This window comes from Moschus berezovskii, chromosome 21, assembly GCF_049115385.1.
Source record: "Moschus berezovskii isolate FMDL1 chromosome 21, NW_MosBer_1.0, whole genome shotgun sequence".
Classification (NCBI taxonomy): Eukaryota; Metazoa; Chordata; class Mammalia; order Artiodactyla; family Moschidae; genus Moschus; species Moschus berezovskii.
In genome coordinates this window covers 37,174,999-37,187,714 of record NC_142480.1, presented here as the reverse complement: position 1 = coordinate 37,187,714, position 12,716 = coordinate 37,174,999, and the positions used below count along the sequence as shown (strand labels likewise).

General features: G+C 50.7%; 1 protein-coding gene across 2 annotated transcripts in view; it reads right to left on the bottom strand.

Moving 5' to 3' along the window:
* The window catches only part of LINGO1 (leucine rich repeat and Ig domain containing 1), a 216,223-nt gene that overhangs the window by 72,595 nt on the left and 130,912 nt on the right, over positions 1-12,716 (bottom strand). For both annotated transcript variants that reach the window (XM_055418100.2, XM_055418103.2), the window contains one exon: positions 10,602-10,769. In XM_055418100.2, coding sequence (XP_055274075.1) covers positions 10,602-10,769 — 168 coding nt within the window. The remainder of the gene's footprint in view (positions 1-10,601; positions 10,770-12,716) is intronic.

The window sequence follows — 12,716 nt, the reverse complement described above, 5'->3', positions numbered from 1 at the left end:
CGATTCAGAAACCCTTGCTCTGAGAACGTCCCATAACATAAAACCCTTTGTCCAGACTTCACTTCTCACTGCTCACTGAATGTCTGGCACATTTCCTCCATGCCCTTTCCCCAACAAAATGTCCCTACATTTCCTCAGCCCCTTTACAAGGAGCTAAGACCATATCAGACGTTCTAGCCAGTGGCCTGTGAACAAAAATGATGTGTCTCCTCTGCGCCAATGCATTTAGGAGCCTCTGTGCACCTCTACCATTTCCCCTTCTTTGCCAATGTGGCCAAAGAAGGCCGTGAGTTCCAGGGGGCAGCTACCGCATGGTTGAGCTTCAGCCTGGGTCCCCATGTGACTAAATGGACCAGCTTCTGCCACCCTCTCCACTTCCCACATTGGTCATGTAATGTGAATTCATAGGGCAAAAGAGGAAGGGAGCCTTGTCACATTAAATCAGGAGTCCCCAACCTCCAGGATCTAATGCCTGGTGATCTGAGTTGCAGCTGATGTAATAACAACAGAAAGAAAGTGCACAGTAAATGTAATGTGCTTGGATCATTCCCAAAGCTTCCCCCACCCCCAGCCCGGTAGAAAAATTGTTTTCCATGAAACTGGTCCCTGGTGCCAAAAAGGTTGGGGACTATGGCACTAAATCACTGAGAGTTCAGAGAGAGCTTATTAGTGCAGCACTTCACTACCCTCCCTACATCCCCACCAGCCACATGGGGGCATATGGTTTAAGAACATGTTTGGATGACTTTCCGGGTGACAGAACTAAGCTCCATTTGGGAGCCCCAAAATAACTAGGATTCCAGTGAGAGATGGAATGACTTCAGTTCCCAAGTTGAAGGGTTCCCTGTGTTTACAAGGGAAAGGGGGGCAGTTCCAGGCCCTTCCACAAGACTAGCAGGACAGTCCCCACCTGGAGAAGGGAGGTGGGAGTTGAGTCAACTGGGAGCATCTTTATGACAGTGAGCATCTTGGCCCACATTCAAGGACTTGAACTTGACTCTAGAATAAAGGCTGGTACATCTTGAGTTTTATCCGACTCAGGCCTGGGACCAGCTCCCAGAAAGGCCCCTGAACTCCAAGCTGGTTTGTCCTGGATGGACAATTTGGGGTGGGGGAGAGGGCAGGAAAACTCATCCAGGACCTTGAAGCCACAAACAACAATGCGCCGCAGGTTTAATTGTAGATTTATGTTTGGAACTTATTGGAACTCTACCTTGGCAATTATCACCTTAAATGGTGTGTACTCCTGTGGGACAACACAGGGAACAGGGGGAGGAGGCAGCCCTTCAAGATGACAGCAGGAGGCTGGTAGAGGACCTGGGGGGAAATCCCTGTTTATATAGGGTCCCTGTGACTTCTCGCCTTCTCCAAGAAGTCAGATTTGGCTGCCGTAAAATACACTGCCTCTGCTACTCACACTCACCCCAAATTGGTACAGTGCAGCTTCTTTGAGGCCATTAAAAAGACTCTTTTTAATGTGCTGGGTGCTGGAGTCAGTACTTGAATATGTGCATCCAAAGGCCTGTAGTTTTGAACTGACGCCCGGGTAGATGCAAACTGAAGCATTGCATGGCATCCTACAGAGGTCCTGGGTGGGCTGGGGGTGGGGACTTGGGTCGGAGGCAGGGGTGGGGTTGTTTAAAGTGAAGAAGCCCCTGGAGCAAAGGCAGGCTCTGTGGAACCTGGGGACCTGGGGACTGGGGCAAAGGAGCAGTCATGAAGAATCCTCTCTTGGAGGCTTTGGGGTTGGGGGCCTGCAGTTTTCGGTGTAGCTGGTCTCCGGGAAAGACTGAAGCTATGGAGAACAGTGTGGAGATTCCTCAAAAAACTGGAAATAGAACTGCCATATGATCCAGCAATCGCACTTCTGGGCATACACACCAAGGAAACCAGAATTGAAAGAGACACATGTACTCCAATGTTCATCGCAGCACTGTTTATAATAGCCAGGACATGGAAGCAACCTAGATGTCCATCTGCAGATGAATGGATAAGAAAGCTTTGGTACATATACACAATGGAGTATTACTCAGCCATTAAAAAGAATGCATTTGAATCAGTTCTAATGAGGTGGATGAAACTGGAGCCTATTATACAGAGTGAAGTAAGACAGAAAGAAACGCACCAATACAGTATACTAACACATATATATGGAATTTAGAAAGATGGAAATATAACCCTGTATACGAGACAGCAAAAGAGACACAGTTGTATCGAACAGTCTTTGGGACTTTGTGGGAGAGGGTGAGGGTGGGATGATTTGAGAGAATGACATTGAAAAAAATAATAATAATAAAGTGCTTTGATTGTTTTTTCATTGAAAAAAAAAAAGACTGAAGCGAGTTTTGTCATCCTTTTGGTTAAGAATAAAAGGGTGTGACTGATGCAGTATAACTGAAAACTAAACCCTACAAAGAAACAGGCAATAACTGCTCCATTCTTTACCACAAGCGTTTATTTACTTGGGGGCTTATTTTGATGATGAGAAATCCATAATGATAAGTTCGGTGATTTCAGTGAGCTTTTTGGCTTAGGAGAAAATTCAAATTGGGTGCAGACCTGAGGTTTTAACCCAGTTTGCATACCTTGCCCCCACCCTGATAACCACAGGATTTGCTTAGACATGCTAGCGGTAAGGAACCATGCCCAGAATGTGCTGTGCTTTCTCCTTTTGTTTCCTGCAGGCAAGTTTCCTGACCAATGATGCTGAGAATCACTCATCCTGGGGTCAGGGCTCCAGCGATGGCTTGTGGTTAAAGATTTGGCTGAGGTGGGGTCAGCTTAGACTCCTGGCTCGAAAGTACACTCGAACATCCCCACTCAGGGACAAAGAGGTTTTAGGCTTGGACGTTATGGTCTGGTACCCAGGGGCCCAGGCAATGTTGGGATGGATGCACTGGCTCATGGAAAATGCCTGACTAGAACTGCTTGGGGGAGGATTCCCTGAGCACAACATGAATCGTTTTCCCCTGAATGGTTTTTGCTGACTGACTGGGCTTTAATTCACTGTCTGCTAAGGGTTTGGGGGCTGAAAACAGAGGACGAAGTTTCAAAGGCAAATACTGAGAGATGTTCCTGTGGGGAATGGAGGGAGAGCTGGCACATAGGAGAGAGGTGGCAGGTAGAGGGAGGATGGGGGGATGGGAGAGGGGAAAGGGCACGGACATCCCCATCTCATCACCGTCCCCACAGTCAGCCTCCCCGAGAGCTCAGCCCTCGCTGTGCTGGGTACTCCCCACTCGCTAACACATCCAATGCCCACCAGCACCCTAGGAGACGGGTACCGTCACTGTCTGCGTTGCTTTTAGTAATTTTAAAAAATACTTACTTATTTGGCTGCACCAGGTCTCGGTGTGGCACGTGGGGTCGTCAATCTTTGTTGTGACATGCGGTGTCTTTGGTTGAAGCGTATGGGATCTAGTTCCCTGACCAGGGATCAAACCTGGCCCCCCTGCATTGGGAGTATGGAGTCTTAGCCACTGGATCACCAGAAAGTCCCACTGCCTGCATCTTCAGGAGGGGGAAACCAAGGCAGAGACAGGGGCAGTAACTTGCCTTCTTTGGAATGGGACTATGTTTCAAACCCAGGCAGTCAGGCTGTAGCCCTCATCCTAAGAGTCCCTGATGAAGCTGGGTTGGTCAGGTTAGACATGAATGAAAGGCTCCTCAGTGCCACTGGCAGGAATTCTGTCTGTGGGTGGTCAGATCCAAGTTGTCCAAAAAATCCACTTTCTGCCACTAACTCTGTGACCTTGAGCAAATTACTTACACTGACACTGGCTCCTTACCTGTAAAATGTACTTCATATGACAGTAAGATTACAGAGCACGTGTGCGTGTGTGTGCTTCTCTGGGTCTGTGTGTCTGTATGTTTGTGTGCTGCCTTGTACAGTATTTGGTAGAGAACAAAAACTCCACAAAAAGCAGACACCACCCCCTACTCCCTGCCATGGAGCCAGAGCACAGATATGCCCATTTCCAAGCATGTACATGGCCAGGTGTGTGCTCACGTGTACACACATATGCAAGTGTGCATACTCGTGTGCACACGTGTCCCTGCCAAGGGGGGCACTCCTGTGCATGTACACACAGTTCCCTTCCTCGCCCGTCCTTCACTCAGGCTGGTGGTGGCATCGCGGTCCCCAGCCAAATACCCAGACATCACTCGTGAGTCCTTTCTTCCCCTCTTCACCCTCACATTCCCTCACCAACGCCAGCCAACGCCTGAATATTTCTCAATCACATCTTCTCCCAGTTCTCCCTCACCCCCACCCCAGGCAGCGTGCAGCAGCCCCTCCACCCACCCTCCACACAGTGGCAACCAGAATGACCTTTCCCAGTCACAAATTTGACCTCACCCGCACTCCACTTAAAACCCTCCAAGGAAGCCTAACCAAGCAGGATGTAAAATTTCTGAGTTTCACATAAAGCCCTAAAGAGAAGCCTGACAGATTTGCCTGAATAAAGATCTAAAGCTTCTCTATGGCCAGAGATACCATAAACAAAGTTAAAAAGATAAATGGCAGACTAGGGGAAATATTTCCAACACATATAACAGACAAAAGTTTTTAAATCCCTAATATACTAAAAGCTCCTTCATACCCAAAAGAAAAAGGCAAAAAAAAAAAAAAAGGAAAAATAGGCAGCGGATATGAACAGTCAATTCACAGAGAAGAAAATACAAATGGCCAATAACGATATGAAAAGTTGCTCAGCCTCATTGGGGAGAAGGAAAGTGAGTGTTGAAACCACAGTGAGATGTTTTCCTGGACTGGCGAAAATTAAAAAGCTTGATAATGTTCAGTGCGGAGGGCGGCTGGGGAAATGGCTCTCCAGAGATATCAAGGGTGGGAGCAAAAACTAGCCCAACCTTTTGGAAGAGTACTGTGACAGTACCTATTAAAATTTAATAAGCATACCCTGAGCCAGGGCAGCTCCACACCTAGAAGCCTATCCTACAGAAAGGCTTACACGTGTCAGCCAAGATATATATACAAGGATGTTCACTGAAGCATTATTTGTAAGAGTGAAAAATTGAAGGCAACCTAAATATCCATCAACCCAGGCCTAGTTACATAAATTTCGTTACAGCCAAACAATGGAATATTAGGCAACGATTAAAAAGAACACGGGAGATCTGTATTCCATGACACTGACAGATGCCCACAGCACACTGGGAAATGAAAAATGGAAGTCGTAGAGTAATGTGCATAATATGATTCATTCCTTTTCTTTTTTTAAAGATAACACACAATAAATATGTTTATAAAGGCACAGAAAAAGTTCTAGAAGGAAGCACACCAGATCAACAACAGTGGGACCTTGGCAGAATGAGATTTAAGGACAAAGAAGGAAATTTCTTAACAGGACGCACTTCTGTATTTCAGTTTTAACATGAGCAGATATTGCTTTTGTGGTTAAGAAGAAAAAAGAAAAAAATACCTCATCCATAGCCTCTCAGTGGCTGTAAGACAAAGTCCAAACTCCCCAGGTGGCAGATAAAGTCCAGGACACTGCCCTCGTGTGCCGCCAGCCCAGGGTCTCCCACACTCCCCTTCAGCTCCCCAAACCAAGCCTTTGTCCCTGCAGTTCCATCTTCCCTCAGCGTCCTTTCCTGCCTTCCATGTCTCATCTTTCAGGCGGTTCCTCACTTATCACAACCTTCTGGAAACTCTCCCTGAACACCCCCCACACACACCGTGCTCCCACTCTCCCGGCATCGGTGACAGCCAGCATCCAGGGAGCACGTGTGTGTCTGTGTCAGGGCTGTGCTGTGTGCTTTACTCCGTATTGACTCCTTCGATTCTCACAGCAACCCTAGGAAGATCTGTCTTCACCTTATTTAATGCATCAGGAATCTGAGGCACAGGAGGGGTTCACCAGCTTGCTCAAAGTCACACCGCCAGCAATCAACAGAGCCAGTGAGTGGTGGTGCCAGGCAGAGCATGCGGGAGGCCCTCTGCCAGCACTCAGCACACAGGACCTATACCTTCCAGGCTCCTAGACTTGCCTAGGAGTCTCGAGTTGGTGGGTGGGTGAGGTGGGGGGGGGTTGCCTTGTTCCTGCCCCCAGAACCTGGGTGGGGAAGCATACACAGGGAAGTCTGCTAGGGTGACAAGCCAGCTGCCAACCTCAGCCATCCAGTGCTAAAGGAAGCAGCTGGTCTCCCCAGTGGACTGGGACCAGCTCAGCTGGAGGCTAGCTGACCTGGGACTGCTGAGGAATGGCATGGTTTGTAGAGGTGCAGCCCCTCCTGGGGCGAGGACCCAAGCTACTCCCTTCTCACCTACTGTGTGCCAGGCCATTACGGGTCACAGGCCAGGGAAGCCAGGGGCCAGGAGACTGCTCTGCCCTCCATGTGCTACGAAGTCAGACACATGGAAGCCAGGAGCCAGGGAGGGAAACAGTGGAATAGTGCTCAGAGGAGCAGGGGCCTGGCTTCTGATCAGGACAAAGCAGACGGGGGTCTCCGTGAAGTGGCATCTGGGCCCAGCCCCAAAAGACGAAGGGGGATCTGGGCAGATGGAGCGGGGAAGGGAACTCCAGGGGGCTTGAACAGCTTAAGCAAGGGCTGGAGGTGGGCAAGTGTGGAGAGCTCTGGGGAAGAGTCACTGATTTTGGCTGGAAAACAAGATAAGCAGGGAAGCAGCAGTGGATGTGGGGGTGTGAGATGCTGGGGCCCTTGGAGGGAGCAGCTGCCCACAGCAAGGAGTGGGCAATCTGAAGCACGTGGACTGCCTAGGACCGGAAACTGTCAGGCAAATCCACCTCCACTGTCAGCTCATGACAGTGGCCTAGTTCCCTACCTCGGTGCCCTCACCTATAGAAAATCATGCAACTTCCAGGACTGTTGAGAGAATTAAACAAGACGGTGGTTTGCAGCACAATGAACCTGAGGAGGCAGGGGAACATGTCTGGTGGGGGCGCCGTGCTGGAGGAGACAGGGGCAGCTCGCCAGGGGCATCGCCCTTTGTGATGAGAACTGGTGTGGGCATATGCCCCTCAAGGCCCCCCAGCCCAGCAAAAGTACTCAAACACTAGCCTTGTGTTTAAAGCACAAACTCCAGGCGATGTGATTTCAGACTCTCTTCTTTCTTAAAGAGATGTGACAGGCAGAGCCTCACAATATTGAGCAGGTCTCTACCCCTCTCGGGGCCTCAATCTCCCCAGGTGGGGGGTAGGTGACAGGTTGGGTGGTTTCTCTAGGCCTGGTTATTCAGAAGGGGTTAAGCCACGGAAGGAGGGAAATGGGCCAGGGGTGACGGCAAGGAGGAGTGGAAACCCAGAGCGATGGGATTCAGAGAGAGGAGGGTCGGGGATGAAGGAAGCAGAAGATGCTCCTTCCTGGGCTAGTCACCTAACCAGCCAAGGGCCTCCTCACACCCCCTACTCCAAGGCCCACAGCCCCCATCAGAGCCCAGGGTGTATTCACTCAGTTGGGGGTGAAGCTGGAAGAAGTGGAGCTCCATCCTCCCAGGGCAAGTTCACTCCTGGGAACAGCAGAAACAGCAATGTAATGGGTGGGCCAGGAGGCAGGTAAGACCTGGGGTCATGCCCCACTGGGCTACTTCAGGCTGAGTGCCACTAGGAAAGTCCCTGCATGGTTCCATTTCCTCTTCTATGAGATGAATAAATATGCTTTCCTTGTAAGTAACATTATTACCCTGGGGCCCAGCACACCTGCAACCTGCCTCATAGGTGAGCCCTTTGGTTCACCAGGAGCTGAGCAGGACCTGGGGGAGTCTCAGCCAGCTCTGGGAGTGGGGGAGAATCACTCACCCCCAGGCAACCCCAAGACCCCCATAGGTGCCATCCTCCTCATCTCTCACAGGGACCTCGTCTTAGCCTCTCCACTGGCCCACCTACAGCACTGCCCCCGCCCACCTGCTGCCAGAAGAACTCTCTAAGTGAGGCCCACCTTGATTCTGATCACTCAGCTGTCACTGTTTGCTTGTCACTTTCCCCACCAGCCCCGTGGGCAGGAACTACATCTGATTCATCTTGGCCGTTGCAGAGTGTGGGGTCTGGCACGGGAGTCCTGCCCACAGGCAGCAGAGCTAGCAGTGGGGATGAACAAGCAGGACCATTCACCCCTCCCACCCCAGCACGTGTTGGTCTATTGAATATTCATGACAGTGTTGGGTTCCAAATGGGGCTGGGGGCAGAGCTCAGCGTGGGACCACAATTCAGTCTGTCCGGGATCAGGGCTCAGTGGGGCTGGGGTCAAAGTTCAGTCTTCTAGGATCCAGGCTCACTGTGGGGCTGGGGTCAGGGTTTAGTCTGTCCCGGATCAGGGCTCAGTGAGGGGCTGGGGTCAGAGTGCAGTGAAGGAAGTTTTCTGCCCTCTAACATGAAGGGCTCAGGACTTCTGCCAGCCTTACCCCCTGCTTTGAAAACAACTTCTCCTGCCCCTGGAGTTCTGGGGCCTGTCTTGAGTCCCCACTCTGCCCACGCTCTACCCAGGCAAGGCCTGACTTATGCTCCACTCCAGGCAGCCATGGAGTGGAGGCAACCCCGTACTCACTGTGTCCAGCCACCACCTGACTCCCGCAGAAGGGGTTCAAGGTGGTAAGTGCATCCTTGCATCCCTAACTGGCCTTCAGAAACACAGCAAGGACAGTCAGCCTTCTAGCCTGAATGCGTTCCCAAGCCAAGGAGAAGTGGTTTGTGGGTTAGCTCAGTTTTTATATTAGACACCCCACTGTCCCCACTCTATTATCCTAGATGATCCAGTGCCAGTGGAGGTAAATCCAGGTCTGATTGAACATGCAGGCAAAGGTATGTGGCAACGAGATGTGCCATCCAAACAGTTCCTCCTATCACAGTGCCTGAAATCCTCCTTTGTGTTCCTTGCTTGAAGTCAGTCTTGCTGACCCTCCTATGAAACCTCCATCCTCAATCAGGTTTTAACTGGGCGTGGGGACTGCCAGATCCCTCAGCCCTGGGTGACTCAGGTCTAACCCAGGTCTGGCACTCACAAGGCTCAGAAATGGGAGCTGAATCAGGGACTGGCCTGAGTGGGTGTCAGAGTTTGGCAGGAGGCTGCCCGCGCCCCTCAGCACTCCCACCCACCCAACCAAACCCTCCACTCCCTCTGCCTGCTACTCCCAAGCAGAGGGTCAAGTTGGTTTGCTGGAAAGACACATGGTTCTCATTTTAATTAATTAAAGAAAAATCTAATCACTGCATTAAACTTCTCATTACTCCACTTGAATACCCGTTAAGTAAATTTAATTACCAGAGGATTGGGTTTCCCAGCCTCTTTCATTAGCTTCTGATAAGATGGGGAGTTGGGAGGGAAGGGGATGGGAAACAGAACAATGCCATTCTCAACCCACAGAGGGCAAGGTGGGCAGTGTACTGGGGCTATTGTGGTCAGGCTTTGGTGTCTCCCTGAGGACAGGCTTGGCCCTGGGCGTGGGGAGACCCTCCTCCCAACTACCTCTAGAAAGGAAAAGGCCTAGAATTTGGATACAGTCAGTGCTGAATGCTTCATTTACAGCCACTCTTGGTTATTTATACCCCACCTCCTTCTAAAAGAGTTTGAGGTTGCTAAGAACAGCACACGCTGAAGAATAACAGAAGAAATCAGAACAGGGAAAGATGTACCAGAGAAGAAGGGGAAGCCAAAGCCAAGGCTGCCGAGCAACCACAGGCTACAGCATCCTGAGCACTGATCAGAAAAGGGCCACAAACCAGCTAGCTTCCTAGCAGCCAAAACAAAGAGAGCAACACATTTCGGCACTAAGAATATTCATAAGGAAATGCACACCAAACCTTGGTCTTTCCATCTGTACAAAGGGCTGAGCTTGAGCGTGAACTAAAGGAAATGACCATTGGCAGAAGCAGTCAGCAAATGTTTCCTAGAGCAGGAGGGATCTAAACTAGGCTTTGAAAAAGAGGATGGGGCAGACTTCATCTTTAGTAATCATTTATTATTTGCCTTCCCCAGTCGGAGGTACCTCCTTCCTGCCAGTAAGACTCTGAGCTTCCTTTGAGAAGCTCAAAGGAAGCTTCTCTCTCATTCCTGGTCACATGGTTGGGGAAGGACAGACCCTTACCCCAGCCCACCCTCATTTCCTGTGTTCCCAATTAAAGAATCAGGATTATCTTAACCCTGCCAATACGGCCCAAGAGATTTATAGTCACTTGGGACTATAAATCCCAAGTCCCAACTCCAGGACTTTTATTTGTTCTATCAGAAAAGCAGGTTTTGTCTCTAGCCAAGACCCCAGATTTCAACCTGGTAGCCGGTAGCCCCAGAAACTGCTGGCACATCTTATGATTAAATCATGTGAAAAGCTATTAGGAGTGGAGCCATCACCAAAAAAAGAGAAGCAGAGAATTACAGACAGAAAACAGCTCCTGGTCACATTGTTAAAGAAACTGGATCAAGCCCTGCCTGAAGCCCAACTTCCCCCCAGACACTTCAGTTACATGAGTTGATAATCTCATTTTATTGGAATAAGATTTTTGTTACTTTCAACCAAAGGGATCCTCACAGACACAGTGTTCAGAAAGGTATCCTTCCAGTTCCAGAGATGGAGAAGGCTCCGGCATTCCCAGGAGCCAGGGAAAGGGTATGGTGGGTATGCCACCTACCGTGACTGCCACTGTGCCCCACTGAGTCCTGAAGCTTGAGGAGTCACTTTGGTGCAGGCTGGGGTGAGGAATAGGCTGGGGAGTGGGTCCAGGAGCTGGGCAGGGACAGAGCCCCGAAATGCTGGCAGGAGGCAGGCTCAACGCAACCAGGACATGGCTGTGGAGTCCCTAGAAAAGAGGAAAAGCAAGAATGAGCAGTTGGTTCACATGAGGGACATAGGGGCACAGGGCAGCAGGCAGACAGTGGTCACACCTCACCAAGGTGAGGCCAGAGTCAGCCAAGTCTGTCTTCACTGCCTCACCTCTTGTATGTCACTTACCCCTTTACTGCGCCCTCACCCGGAGTACCTCCAGGCTGCAGAAGAGCATCTGTAGGAGCCCTTCCCTCTGAAGAGAAGGGAGGGTGGGGGAGGGGTGTGCAGGCACGGCTGGAATCCGCGTGCTATTGCCAGAGTGTATGTGCCTGGTGGCAGGCGGAGGGCAGGGGAGCGTCCCCCTCAAGACTGTGGACTCATTTCTCACAGTTTCTTTTCCAGTGAGTGCCCAGAACCGGACCCGGGGCCTGGGGCAGCCGGAACAGGACAAAGGTGAATGAGGCAGCTATCTTCTTTGATTGCTGGCCTGGACTTCTAAGTGGCTTCCCTGGGGGCTCAGATGGTAAAGAATCTGCCTGCAATGCAAGAGAGCCAGGTTCAACCCCTGGGTCAGGAAGATCCCCCGGAGAAGGGAATGGCAACTCACTCCAGTATTCTATGGGCTTCCCAGGTGGCACTAGTGGGAAAGAACCCACCGGCCAAAGCAGGAGACATAAGAGACAAGGGTTCAATCCCTGGGTCAGGAAGATCCCCTGGAAGCGGGCATGGCAATCCACCCCAGTATTCTTGCCTGGAGTATCCCGTGGACAGAGGAGCCTGGTGGGCTACAGTCCATGGGGTCACAAAGAGTTGGACATTGCGCGTCTGATCGAAGAGTCAGATTGAAGTGACTTGGCACACTGGACTTCTAAACGAATCCTAGAGAGGACAACGCTCAACCCAAGGGAATGAATGGTGGTGTTCCAGGCATGGGCAGAGAGCAATGTAGTGTCTCTGAGTGCCTTGCCAACTGAATAAGCAGGAAACCACCTCCTCTGCCTTCACACTGGCCTCCTTTGGGCACTGACCCAGCTTGGGGGGGCCACCCCTCAAGGGGGTGATAAACACAGTCTTCCCCAGCTTCTCTGAGGTCAAGTGACACCTTTGGGGAGGGACAAAGGGTAGAGATATTTCAGACTCAGGACACTGCCTGAGGTTCTGGCTATTGGAAAGTCACTAAGCCTCTTTATCCCTTCATGAGTCCTCTGATCTAAGGGATACTGGCTTGCATCTTGGCTCCATAAAAAAGGCACAACAACCGAGATCCTGCATCACAGAACGCTCGGCTGACTGGGTCTCCAGAAACACCTCTAGATCAGTGCAGTGGAATTGAGCTTTCTGCAGTGATTGGTGTGTTTGATACCTGTGCTGCTTGATATGATAGCTGCTAGCCACATGTGGATGCTGAAATGTGGATACTGACACTAAGAATCTGATTTTTTCTTTTCTTTTATTCATTTATATTTAAATCTAAATAGTCACATGTGGCTAGTAGCTACCATATTCGATAGTACATCTCTGGACCAACCCTTGCCCAGCCCCTGGCCCCAGTGCTATGCGTCCGCAGTGGTGTTGGACTCTTTGTGACCCCACGGACTATAGCCCGCCCAGCTCTTCTGTCCATGGAATTTTCCAGGTAAGAATACAGGAGAGGGTTGCCATTACCTAACCCAGGGGATCTTCCCAACCCAGGGGTAGAACCCACGTCTCCTGCGGCTCCCGCATTGCAGGCAGATTCTTTTCCTCTGAGCCATTGAGGAAGCCCCCCTGGTCACAGCACCCAGAGAAAACTGAGGTCCAGAAAGGAGACAGGATTTGCCCAAGGTCACATAGAGAGTGGCAAAGGCAAAATCTAGAACCTAACTCTTCGGACTCCTAGTCCCAACTCTCAATAGCACCCACTGCCCTTCCCATGTTGGGCTCATGTTCTCCCATCCTGATCAGCACCATCACACAGTGTCTTGCTATCCCACAAACCATG